General features: G+C 42.2%; 2 protein-coding genes across 5 annotated transcripts in view; one reads left to right on the forward strand and one right to left on the reverse strand.

Annotated features, from left to right (window-relative positions):
• Positions 1-13,556, forward strand: part of IST1 (IST1 factor associated with ESCRT-III) — a 578,781-nt gene that overhangs the window by 331,859 nt on the left and 233,366 nt on the right. The gene's annotated exons all lie outside the window — the stretch shown is intronic.
• Positions 1-13,556, reverse strand: part of PHLPP2 (PH domain and leucine rich repeat protein phosphatase 2) — a 147,197-nt gene that overhangs the window by 87,689 nt on the left and 45,952 nt on the right. For all 4 annotated transcript variants that reach the window (XM_050922905.1, XM_050922906.1, XM_050922903.1 and 1 more), the window contains exon 3: positions 8,118-8,251. In XM_050922905.1, coding sequence (XP_050778862.1) covers positions 8,118-8,251 — 134 coding nt within the window. The remainder of the gene's footprint in view (positions 1-8,117; positions 8,252-13,556) is intronic.

A 13,556-nucleotide genomic window follows, 5' to 3' on the forward strand; every position in this document is an offset into this window, starting at 1 on the left:
TATGGGCTATTCAGATAATCTGCTAAGTGAAAACATAGTAGTTGTACATAAAATATCACAGTGCCGGAGTAAAAATATTCCAAGACATTTAAAACAATGTCTAGAAATCAGGAATGGAGACTTGCAAACATCACTGAAGATTTGGAAATACTAGTTCTCTTTGCCAGTTTTGTACTGATATGGTTCCAGGATATAAGTAGTTCTAATGCAAGCGGAACAGCCTTTTCTGGGGTTGAGGGACTCTGCATAGAAGACACCCTGTTACATTCCCGATTTTGATATCAAAATCACAGAGGTGAGGCTAACTTGAATGAACCTCACCTTGCCTCACAACCTCATGAAACCAGGAACCCAAAACAACATCCAGCCACTCATCCTACAAAGAAGAAAACAAAGGAAAGAGGAAGCCTTCATTAAAGCAGGCATCGTGAATATAGTAAAACCGATTCTAATGGCATTAGGAGATTGACCCTGCCAACAACACATGAGCCTCAGACACTTCTGAGATATTTATGGAAACTTGCTCAGAACAAACCCACATCCTCTTTTGAATGAAAGAGATAATACATTTTGATTTTAGATGACCATGTGGTTAGTCTTCCCTCAGCAGGTGGGAAATAACAACCATCATTGCACAGACAATATCCAGCTTCTAAATGGAATTCCTGAGCTCCTCCTGTAGCCCACTGCCTTCAACTGTAACCAGACAGTTCAGATCCTGTCTGCACTAAAGCCAACTGCTCATAAAACACGCATTTCTCACTCATGGGTCTCTACTTCAGCTGTAATCAGACATGCCTGAGTTATAATACAGTTGGTTTAAAAGAGCGTATAGCTTAGTCATGGTGTTTTTCATGCAGGGCCCTGAATCTGCAAATTGACCCATGCATAGCCCTTGCCCAAATCAGCTGAAAAATGTTGACATTCAGGCCTCAATGCAAGGCTCACTTGTTTTCTTGGAAAGGGCTGAGCTGGAGGTGGTTGGGGTCATTGGGCAAAAGCTTAGGTAGATGCTTAAATCATAAATCACATCAAATAAGTAATGCAGAGACATCCCAATTAAAGGGAAAGGCTTGGTAATTAGATACTTATTTCCGATTTCAAAATAGTGACAAGTGAATGTGCAGGCCTAAATATTACTCTTTTTCTTTCCTTGTTGAAGTCTGACCAGAAATACAGAATCCGATCCCAGGCACTATCTCAGGGCTGGCCAACCTGAGAAGAAGCAAGAATTTACCAATGTACATTACCGAAGAGCCACAGTAATACATAAACAGCCCCCCACTAGCTCCCCCTCCCCATGCCTCCCACCCACCAGCAGCCCTGCCGATTAGTGACCCCCCCTCCCTCTTTGCACCTCCTGATCAGTTGTTTTATGCAGAAGGCTGGGAGGCGTGAGGAGGGACAAGGGGGGCATGGCAGGCCAGGGGCGGCAGAAGGGGGCCCTGAAGTCATCAGCTGCCATGGGCACCCAGAGCTGTTGGCCACCACAGGGGCACCCAGAGGCTTGAGCCACTGTGTCTGTGGTGGAGGCCATGGAGCTGTCAGCCACCGCCATTGTGGCAGGTGCTAGACACTCCCCCTCCTGCAGCAGGGCTCAGGCTCTCCATCTCCCGTCAGACCCTCGCCATTATTTTTTAGTAAAAGTGACAGACAGGTTGTGGGCTTCCATGAATTTTTCCATAAACTCACTGATTTGCATTAATTACATTAGCCTCCTTTATTTCTTTATTAATTGAGTCCCATATCAGCCAATCCATTCTCTTACTCGGGATTGATGTCAGGCTGATGGGCCTGTAATTACCCTGGCCATCCTGTTTACTCATTTTAAAATCTGGCACAATATTAGCTTTCTTCCAGTCTTCTGGAACTTCCACAATGCTCTGAAACTTATTGAAAATCAACATTAATGGTTCAGCAAGCTCCTCAGCCAGCTCTTCCATGCAAGTTATTTTAATCTGCCAACTTAAAAATGTTTAACTTCAGTAGCTTCAGTTTAACATCCTCCAGAGATACTAGTGAAAGGAAACAATGTTATAACCACCAGATGATGAGACTATATCATCTGTTTTCCCCCAAACACTGAACAATATTTATTGAACATGCCTGTCTTTTCTACATTATTGATAATTCTACCATTTCTATCTAGTAATGGACCAATACTGTTGTCACGATTCTTTTTGTTCCTAATATATTTTTAAAACTCCTCATTGTTCTTAATGCTACTGATTTTGCCTTGTGTCCCTTTGCTTCTCTTTTCAACTTACTACAATTCCTAATTTCTGATATATATTCATTAATATCATTTATCCTTTCTTCCACTTGTTTATATTATATATATACACGTGTTTGTGTGTGTGTGTTCACTCCTCCTCCTCTAAACCAGGTCAGTTTTTTAATCAGCACAGCCCTCTTCCTTAATTGTGGCTTTTTGGACATCCAGTAAGGTGTTCTTAAATGATCACCAATTCTCATTCACATTTTTCTGATTAAATACTTCCTCTCACTTGATCTGGCTCATAGTTAATTTCAGCTTTGTGAAATTGGCCCTATTAAAGCACCAAGTATGTATCTATTACGGGGAGGGAGGGGTTATTCTGCTTGCACATTATAAATGTGATCAAGTCATTATCTCTTGCACCTAAGTTACAATTTATGTTTAGTTCTGTGATCAGTTCCTTTATCTGATAGGACAAGTCTAATAAAGAAATCCCCTGTGTAAGCTGAAACTGTGAGTAAAGAAATTGTCATCGATAATGTTAGAAATTTCAAAGATGTTTTAATGCTGGCAGCACAAGACCTCCAGCATGTGACACCCAAATTGAAGTCCCTCATGATCACATAGCTTTTCTTCCTACACATTATAGATAGGAACATAATGCATTCCCCAGTGTGATTGGGTGGTCTGCAGCAGACACTGACACCCCGTCTTATACTTTATATGTTAGGACATTGATCCATAAGCATTCAAGATAATTTTCTTGTGAGTTATCAGTGGCCTGGAAACAGGTCATGTCTTTTTTGACAGTGTTCCTCCCCCATCCCTTTGGCTCACTCGTGTCTTTCTAAATAGGTTATAACCATTGATTCTAACATTCCAGTTAGGTGAATCATCCCATCAGGTTTCAGTAATATCAATAAGATCAAATTTATGCTCATAAATGAGCAATTCCAATTCTTCTTGTTACCAAGGCTCCAAGCAGTGGTGTATAAGCAATAAAAGTATTTCTTCCCTTCATGTCCTTTGGTTCCTTGATTTTCTTCTCAACATCTCAATTTTGTGCTAAGCACTCATATCTTTCCTCTTTTTAAAACCCTCCCCTTTTGCTATTCATTTAGTCCCCTTCTCACTATTCTAGCCAGCCTGTCCCCCAGGAGCTCAGCCCAGTTAGCCAGTTTTTAATCCATTTAATGTCACTTTTATTGTATATCATTTTATTTCTAATCAAAATGTCTTTGATACTACATCAAATGTCTCAGAGATATTTAAGTATATTACATCAACACTACCAACTTTAACAACCAAACTTGTAATCTCATCAAAAAGATATCAAGTTAGTTTGATAGGATCTATTTTCCATAAATGCATGTCTATCCGCATTACTCTCATTTAATTCTTTATTAATCAAGTCCCGTATCAGCCACTCCATAATCTTGCCTGGTATTGACTGGAGGCTGACAGGCCTGGAATTACCTAGGTCATCCTGTTTACCTTTTTAAAAAATTGGCACAACATTAGTTTCTTCAAGTCTTCTGGAACTTCCACAGTGCTCCAAGACTTATTGAAAAATCAACATTAATGGTCCAGTGAGCTTGATTAAAAGTCTTGGATGCAACTTATCTTGACAAGCTGATTTTAAAATGTCTAACTTCAGTAGCTTCTGTTTAACAGCCTTCAGAGATGATAGTGGAAAGAAAAGTGCGTTATCACCATATGATGAGAGTATTAGAGGGGTAGCCGTGTTAGTCTGGATCTGTAAAAGCAGCAAAGAGTCCTGTGGCACCTTATAGACTAACAGACGTATTGGAGCATGAGCTTTCATGGGTGAATACCCACTTCGTCGGATGCAACGAGACTATATCATTAAGGCCCTACTTGAATTGTGGGATGACTGTCATATAATTGCAACTGAGTTGCGGCCAAGACATGGAAAATCGTGGAAAAGTAATAATGAACCTTTATTAATTGTGGTAATCTGGAAAAGCCAGCCACCCCGGCTGACAGATATATAAGTCTCTGCTGCTCTCCTGCAGAGAGGGAGGAACAGCAGCAGAGGACATCCTAGTACTCCCACCCTGGCTGCTAGAATATCTACTTGGGGAGAGAATGGGCTGTGCCCAGTGCACTCTTCTCCTACCACATAGACCCACATGCTGGCATAGCATTGGTAGCGAGACACCCCTCCCCCAAACATCAGGTTTCAGAGTGTTCCATTGTGTATGAAGAGTGCAGTTACCCATGATCTTCATCCCGGAACTTCAGCTGGTCTTTTAGCTATTCTGAGCTCGGGATCTTGATGATCAGGACTGACACCTGAACTTCACTCAATATTCTATGGGAAGCCAACATGGAGAGAATGGAGGACAGATTTCATGTGCTCACAGTAGCCTGTATTTCTGAGATGCGTTGCAGCATTCTGTACTAGCTGAAGGATCATAAGAGCTGATGGCTTCATGCTCAAGTATAGCGCATTGCTGTAGTCTACGTTAGAGGTAATGAAAGCATGTATAACTGAGGCCAGGTCAGCATCTCCTAAAATAGGATGGAATCTGCTGCTAGCCAAATAGAGATGGTAGAAAGTGTTACTAGGGGATGATGCTATGAGAGAGTTTAGATCAGGGAAGAATCTAGTAGCACTTTTAAACAGTGGAGAGAACTGACCAATTGTGGTTGTCTACTTTCTACCAAAGGAGACTGCAATGTCACTGCAAACTCTTCAGAGCATTTTCCTCTATCCACCAGCAGAGCCTCTCTCTTGCTCAGGTTCAACTTCCATCAGCTGTTCTTCATCCACGAATTGATCTCATCCAAGCACTGGGCCACCTTGATGATAGTGGTATAGTTATATGTGGGGAAAGATAAATAGAGCTGTCTCTCTCATCTGCATATTCTGGCACTTGAGCCCATGTCATCCTACTAGTTCACCTGTTGGCTCCATGTAGAGATTATAAGACCAACAAGACAACGGATCTTTGTGGGACTCCACAAGTGAGGGGTATGGTGGAAGTGATGGAGTTTCCATCAGTATTCTTTGGATGAATCTTTCCAGGAACAACAAAGCATTTTAGCACTTTCTCCTCGCCTCCTGACTCATCTATGTGTGCATGTTTTTGTCCCTTTTGCTCAGACTTAGCTACATTTTTTGTTGTGTGGCAAACCAACTGTTCTGCTATCTCGAAACCAGAGATTAGAAGACATTAATGCTGAGGTGAGGCTGACTGAGCTGCTGTCAGAGCACAGAAGATTCCCTGACAAACACTTACAGATTCCTATGTTCATCTATCTAGTCTAGGAAGTACCCTGATCTCCATCCTCCTGTGTCTAGTTTAGAGGTAGCCCCCACCTCATGCTCTCTGTATCTATTTTACAGCCGTCTAGTAAGTTCCCTGCCCCTGAAGGCTCCCAGGTCCCTGTGACCATACCACTAACCAGTCCTGCAGGCCCTCATTGTGAGCAAATTCATCATACTAGCATCTCTGTACCTACCTTACTGGCCAGCATAGAAGGTTCTCTACCAGCAGCTTCCCCCATTCATGTTCTTACAACCCCTATGGCCTGATGGTTGGACTAAGGAACTTGTTACCAATTGAAAATGAATTACCCCTAACACCTGAAGGAAACAGGAGAGGGGATAAGGGGATAAGGGAAACAACATCAAAAGTGTGTAGGGGTGAGCATGGGGGAGGAAATCAATAAAATTGCTGCAAGCCTGCTGTTGTGCCCTCTTGGAGGTGTTGCCCCACATGATTGAAGTGACTACACCAAAACTGTTCTCAGCAATGTTTCCTCTGACTTTTCTTGAGTACAGGCCCTGGATTTGGGTCAATCCTCATTCTCTGACATTTCTTCTGGTTGTCACTCTCAGCCATATACTACTTGAAATCTTGCCATCTTGACTTTTGGGACTGTCTTCGCATGATTCTCCTACCTCTCAGATCACTCCTTCAGCATATTTTAATTCATCCTCTTCTGTCACTTTCTATATGGTCCTCCAAAATTCTATCCTCAGTCCTCAACTCTTTTTCCTTTATGATCTTTTTGTGGGTGATTTTACCCAGCTACACAGTTTCAACTACCACCTATTGCCAAAGACTCTGAGATACCTCTCCACTCTTGAGTGTCTGCCTCCACCCGCTGCCACATCTCTGCCCATATGTCATCTCCTTCTGAATGTTAAACTGCCACATCATGTTTAACATACTCAAAAACAAATTCCTGATATTTCCTCCCAAACCCTTTCCACTCTGTCACTAATGATATCTTTCTTAATCGCTTTCTCTGACTCCTCCCTCTTTCACCTCACAAATCCAGACTGTGTCTAAATCATACTATTATTACTAGATTACATTATGATCCATCCTCTTCTTTCTGTCCAGACAGCATAAACCCATTGGCCAGGCCCTCACTATCTCCTGTCTTGAACATTGTTCCTTCCTGTGGTATTGGTAAGGTGGTGGGTCTCAGGCCCAAAGAGTTAAATTAATTACCCTTGTTTTCCTTTTTCAGTATAAAACAGTTAAGTGTGGTCCACTATAGAGTGACTATCATGAAACATTTTAAACTTTCCCTGAAATACATCAAGAGGACAACCAGTTAATGCATTAGAAAATCAAGTAACCCATTTAATTTGAACAGTTTCCCTCATTCTCTTCTTCTTCTGCACCTACCATCTCCTAATGCTTCACTCCCAGTCTTCCTGTTCAACCAATCAAGCCAGTCTCTTCCGCCTATTTGGCAGCTTCTTACATGAAATATGAGTCAACAGTGTAACACTGTTGCAAAAAAAGCAAACATTCTGGGATGTATTTGCAGCATGTAAGCAAGACACGAGAAGTAATTCTTCCACTCTACTCCACATTGATTAGGACTCAACTGGAGTATTGTGTCCAGTTCTGGGCCCCACATTTCAGGAAAGATGTGAACAAATTGGAGAAAATCCAGAGAAGAGCAACAAAAATTATTAAAGGTCTTGAAAACATGACCTATGAGGGAAAATTGAAAAAACTGGGTTTGTTTAGTCTGGAAAAGAGAAGACGCAGGGACATGATAACAGTTTTCAAGTACATAAAAGGTTGTTACAAGGAGGAGGGAGAAAAATTGTTGTTCTTAACCTCTGAGGATAGGACAAGAAGCAGTGAGCTTAAATTACAGCAAGAGAGGGCTAGGTTGGACATTAGGAAAAACTTCCGGTCAAGACGGTTAAGCACTGGAATAAATTGCCTAGGGAAGTTGTGGAATCTCCATCATTGGAGAGTTTTAAGCACAGGTTAGACAAACAGCCATCAGGGATGGTCTAGATAACAGTCCTGCCATGAGTGCAGGGGACAGGACTACATGACCTCTCAAAGTCCCTTCCAGTCCTATGATTCTACAAACACTACTATGTCTTCTTCCATGTTAACCTTTATGGCATGCAACATCTTCCCCAACTGATCCATAAGGCCATCATAACCATTCGTCCAAAGCTCTCGAGACTCACCTCTGTGATTCACTTATATCAGCTGATTAAGGGGTCAGGGGTTAGGGTTAGCTGGCACTTTGCCCTTTTTAAAATTATAAACAAGTATTTTACTGCATCCCTCTTTTCCCTTGATTCAAAGGTCATTTTCATTGTAAACTCTTCAGGGTAGGAATTGCATCTTCAAATGTTTAATGCTTTGTGCAGTGGAGCTTTGTGGCACTACGGTAATACAAATAATAAAAATAAAGATATAAGCCAAAACATCACTCCCTAGGGGGTCTGTTTCATCCCACAACAAATGCTCTTTTGAGAGAAAAACAAAAGATCTGATTTGTAAAATGTTTCTCTTAATAACCGTGGCAGTTTATTTCTAAAAGCAGTATCCAGTGATACATGTTAGGTGTCTGATGTGATCTGTTATATGCAAATTCTTACCATTGTAAAAGCGAATCATGCAGCTGAGATCAGAGTTTGCTGCCTCTTCCTGTATCCTCACAAGATCCTCAAAGCCGAGCCCAGCCAAGTACTCGTACACAATCTGAAGGGGTTTCTCTGTGGGCTCCAGCCTCCTAGTAACACAATCCACAAGAAGAAATGAGTTTAGTAAGGACGTAAAAGAATGAATTTTTTTTTATGATAGTTAGAGTGCAAAAAGAGCAACGACTTGGTCTTTCTGCTTCTCTGAAGATATCATATGACAAGGACTCATTCCTAGGGCCTGTGATCCCTAGTTTCAGAAAGATGAACACTTCAAATACTAAATCTGTTGATCACTAAGGACAGGGCGTCACACAAGACCCACCCTGATGATCATGCATCACCCAGGATTCTAATGATTGTCATTCATATCGTTCAGACAGTTTCTGGCTGAGCAGAAAGCAGAGATACCATGGGGAAGAAAAAAAAGAGCAGCATATCACAAATCAAAAAGGATTTAAAAATTATGCTCCAAAAAGACCATGTACAAAAATGAAAGAAACCCCATTTCAAGGAAGTTCCCTTCCAAATACAGCTGGCAGAAGAGCACATGAGAGAATCCTGTGAGAAGGTTTCTTCAGAGGATTAGAGTGACAAGATAAGTCATTCCCCCTTCTCGAACGATCCCACATCCATGCAGAATTCTCACTCCTAGAGAGCAGAGAGCTTGAGGGATGTTCCCAAAGAAAAAACATCCCATAACTAAAACAGGCAGCAGGAACTACGCTAGGACTAACAATTTGAAAAAAGAGAAAAGGAGGAGGCGGGGAGGGGGCAAGGTGTCTCTCTAAAACAACAAGCTTCATGGATTTAAAGGCCAGAAGGGATCATTATGATCATTTAGTCTCACCTCCTACGTAACACATGGTAATTTCTGCAAGACCACCATAACTTCTGGTTAAGCTACAGCATCTCTTTCAGAAAGAGACCAATCATGATCTAAAGACTGCAAATGATGAAGAATCCATCACATCCCTAGATAAGCTGCTGAAATGATTAATCATCTTAACTTTTAAAAATTCTCATTTCTAATCTGAATTTATCTAGCTTCAACTTCCACCCTTTAGATCCTGTTGTGACTTAGCCCTGGTCTACGCTATGAGTTTAGGTCGAATTTAGCAGCGTTAGATCGATTTAACCCTGCACCCGTCCACATGATGAAGCCATTTTTGTCGACTTAAAGGGCTCTTAACACCGATTTCTGTACTCCTCCCCAACTAAAGGACTAGCACCGAAATCAACCTTGCTGGGTCGAATTTGGGGTAGCGTGGACGCAATTCAACAATATTGGCCTCCGGGAGCTATCCCAGAGTGCTCCATTGTGACTGCTCTGGACAGCACTCTCAACTCAGATGCACTGGCCAGGTAGATAGGAATAGCCCCGCAAACTTTTGAATTTCATTTCCTGTTTGGTCAGCGTGCCGAGCTCAGAGTTGACCATGGAGTCCCAGAATCGCAAAAGAGCTAGAGCATGGACCGAACGGGAAGTACTGGATCTGATCGCTGTATGGGGAGAGGAATCCGTGCTACCAGAACTCCACTCCACCCCAGAGGACTGCCCAAGCTACAGAAAACTAGCATTTAATAATTTCTGAAGTGATATGTGGCCTTGTCCTTCCCTCCTCCATCACCCTACCCGAGCTACCTTGGCAGTTATCCCCCCATTTGTGTGACAAATTAATAAAGAATGCATGAATTTGAAACAACAATGACTTTATTGCCTCTGTAAGCGGTGATCAAAGGGGGGAGGGGAGGGTGGCTAGCTTACAGGGAAGTAGAGTGAACCAAGAGGGCAGGTTTTGATCAAGGAGAAACAAACAAAACTTTCACACTGTAGCCTGCCAGTCATGAAACTGGTTTTCAAAGCTTCTCTGACCGCAGCGTGCCCTGCTGTGCTCTTCTAACCGCCCTGGTGTCTGGCTGCGCGTAATCAGTGGCCAGGCGATTTGCCTTAACCTCTCACCCCACCATAAACATCTCCCCCTTACTCTCACATATAGTGGAGCACAGAGCAAGCAGTAATAACTATGAGAATATTGGTTTCGCTGAGGTCTAACCAAGTCAGCAAACTGCGCTAGCACGCTTTTAAACATCCAAATGCAAATTCTACCCCCATTCTGAACTTGCTCAGCCTATAATTGAACTGCTTCTTACTACTGTCCATGCTTCACGAGCCATGGGAGCAAAGGGTAGGCACAAACGCGAGGTGCTGCCAGCTGGGAAAGCAGCCTGAGGCAGAACCTCCAGCTCACATGATATTCCAGGCAGGACTGAATCTCCATGAGACGAAACTTAAAGAAGAGAATGACCTCGAGTCACTCTCATTTATGTCCAGGCGCCCTTGACCAACCTCACCAAGGTCAGCCAGGAGCATGCATGGTCTGTCCAGGTGCCCTTGACCGACCTCACCGAGGTCGACCAGGAGCACTCAGGAAACGATGACAACGACTAGCAGTCACACTGCACCATCTGCTCCCATGATGGCAAGGAGCTGCTGATGTGTAGCAATGCAGTACTGCATCTGCCAGCAGCACCCAGGAGATATACGGTGACAGTGAGCTGAGCAGGCTCCATGCTTGCCGTGGTATGTCGTCTGCATGGGTAACCCAGGAAAAAAGGCGAGAAACGATTGTTTGCTGTTGCTTTCACAGAGGGAGGGAGGGGGACCTGATGACATGTACATAAAACCACATACAACAATGTTTTTGCCCCATCAGGCATTGGGAGCTCAACCCAGAATTCCAATGGGCAGCGAAGACTGCGGGAACTGTGGAATAGCTACCCACGGTGCAACACTCCGAAAGTCAGCGCTAGCCTTAGTGCTGTGGAAGCACTCTGCCGACATAATGCGCTTAGTGGGCGGACACACAATCAACTGTATAAAATCGATTTCTAAAACATCGACTTCTATAAAAATCAACCTAATTTCGTAGTGTAGACATACCCTTTGTCTGCCAGCTTAAAGAGCCATCTACTATAATAAATCTTCTCCCTATGTATGTATTTAAAGACCAGGATTGAGTGGGCTCTTAAATCTTTTTTCTTAAAATGAACAAATTAAGCTTCTTTAGTCTTTTAATGTAAAACAGGTTTACCAGACCTCAAATCATTCTTATACCACTTTCTGAACCCTTTCCCATTTCTCAACATCCTTGTTGAAGTGTGAACACCAGAAGAGGACAATACGTTCCAGAAGTGGTCTCACCAATGCTGTATACCAAGGTAATACTGCTTCCTTACTACTACTCAACATTCCCCTGCTTAGCGAACATAAAGCACTATGAGCTCATGTTGAGTTGGTTTTCCATTATGACTTTAAGTCCTTTTCTGAGTTATTCCTTTCTAAATTCCACAGTTCTCCATCTTATAAGCTTGACCTACATTCTTGGTTCCTAGATGTATGATACTGTATTTAAGTATATTAAAACTTGTTATACAAGTAAACGCCATTTACCATGCAATCCAGAGAGCACTGTATGACTGACCTATACTTATTTACCATCCACCAACTTTTGGTGTCATCTGCAAATTTTACCAGCAATGATTTTACATTCACTTCCAGATCACAGATAAATATATTGAATAGAATTGGGTCACAATCATTACATCCCTGTGGGACCTCACTAAGAAATCTCCCATTGTAAATGGGGCAGCCACCCAATTACTTTTCAAGATCTATCGTTTAGCCAGTTTTTGATCCATTTAATGTGTTACATTTTGTATAGCAGTAACTATTCATAATGTTATATAGTACAATGCCTTACCAAAGTATGTTATGTTGACAAAATAAATGTGGTAACTTTTAATCTCATCAAAAAACATGATCAAGTTTGTTTGACAAGACCTACTTTCCATAAAACCATGATAATTGGCATTAAATTGTACTACAATCATATAACGTGGAAATATAAAGTATTTCATTATTGCTGTAAATTGAATGTGTCATCCAGCTTTGTCTCAAACACAGAACAAACATTTAACGCATCTTTTCTGCAACATTAACAATTTTATTGTCCCCGTCTATTAACAGATACCATTGCTATAATTTCTTATGTTCCTGATGTACTGTAAAACATTTTTCTACTGGTCAATTATTTTTCATTAATACATTTAGCTTCTCTTATACGGTGTCTATACTTCATGGCTTAATATACAATCACTACTATCAGCTTCCTTCTCTTTCCGTTTGTTAGATTTTAATTTTTGTTCAAGTTTTTTATTACTGCTTTCACTTCACTTCTTTAACAGGAGTTCTTTTTTAGCTGACAAAGCCTGCTTTATTGATTGCAGAATTGTGCGGATTTGGGGCATCTAGAAAAGTTCTCTCAAACAACTCCCAATCATCATTCACACTGATGTTTAACTTTTTCCTCCCATTCAATTCAGCTCCTAATCAATTTTCAGCTTTAGGAAATTAGCTCTTTTGAAGTGACAGGTTTGAGAGTGTAGGTATATACATCGGATCAGACTATATTATTTTATACGTAACAAACGTAACTAGGTTTAAACCTTTGATAGTGCACAAAATGATCCAAACAAATAAAATATCAAAAATCTCAACTCAAAAAACGGACATCCCTAAATGAACAAAACTCTAGTTACAAGTGAATTTGGCTTTTCCTTCAGAAAAAGAGTTACCTTTTCGTAACTGGTGTTCTTCAAGATGTGCTGCTCGTGTCCATTCCACTGCAGGTGTGTGCGCTCACCACATGCACCGGACGTTTTTCCCTCAGTGGTATTCGTAGGGGACAGGCTCTGGTGTCCTCTGGAGTAGCGCGCATATGCGCCGTAAGGGGTGCCACTGGCTCCCCCCAACCCTCAGCTCCATCTTGCCAGAAACTCCAACCGTGGGGAAGGAGGGTGGGTCATGGAATGGACATGAGCAGCACATCTCAAAGAACACCAGTTACGAAAAGGTAACTGTCTTTTCTTCTTCGAGAGTTTGCTCATATCCATTCCATTTTAGGTGACTCCCAAGCAGTACCATCAGAGGCAGATAGGAATTCATGGACGTGTCGACTATAAGACAGCTCTGCCAAATCCAGCGTCATCTCTGGCTTGCTGGGTGACTGCGTAATGCGTCGTGAACATGTGTACCAAAGGCATGTCATGGCTCAGCAGATGTCCTGGACAGGGATGTGCACCAGGAAGGCAGTCGAAGACTCCTGAGCCCTAGTCAAGTAAGCCTTTACTATTGGTGGAGGTACAGCATGCGTCAACTCATAACAAGTATGAATGCAGGTGGTGATCCAATTCGAAATTCTCTGAGAGGACATAGGAAGGTCCTTCATCCTATCAGCTGTCACGATAAAGAGCTGGGTCAACCTGCAGAAGGGCTTGGTGCACTCGAGGTAGAACACCAGGGCGCACCAGACATCCAGAGTGTGCAGCCACCTC

The sequence above is a fragment of the Gopherus flavomarginatus genome, chromosome 14 (genome assembly GCF_025201925.1).
Source record: "Gopherus flavomarginatus isolate rGopFla2 chromosome 14, rGopFla2.mat.asm, whole genome shotgun sequence".
NCBI classification, from domain to species: domain Eukaryota; kingdom Metazoa; phylum Chordata; order Testudines; family Testudinidae; genus Gopherus; species Gopherus flavomarginatus.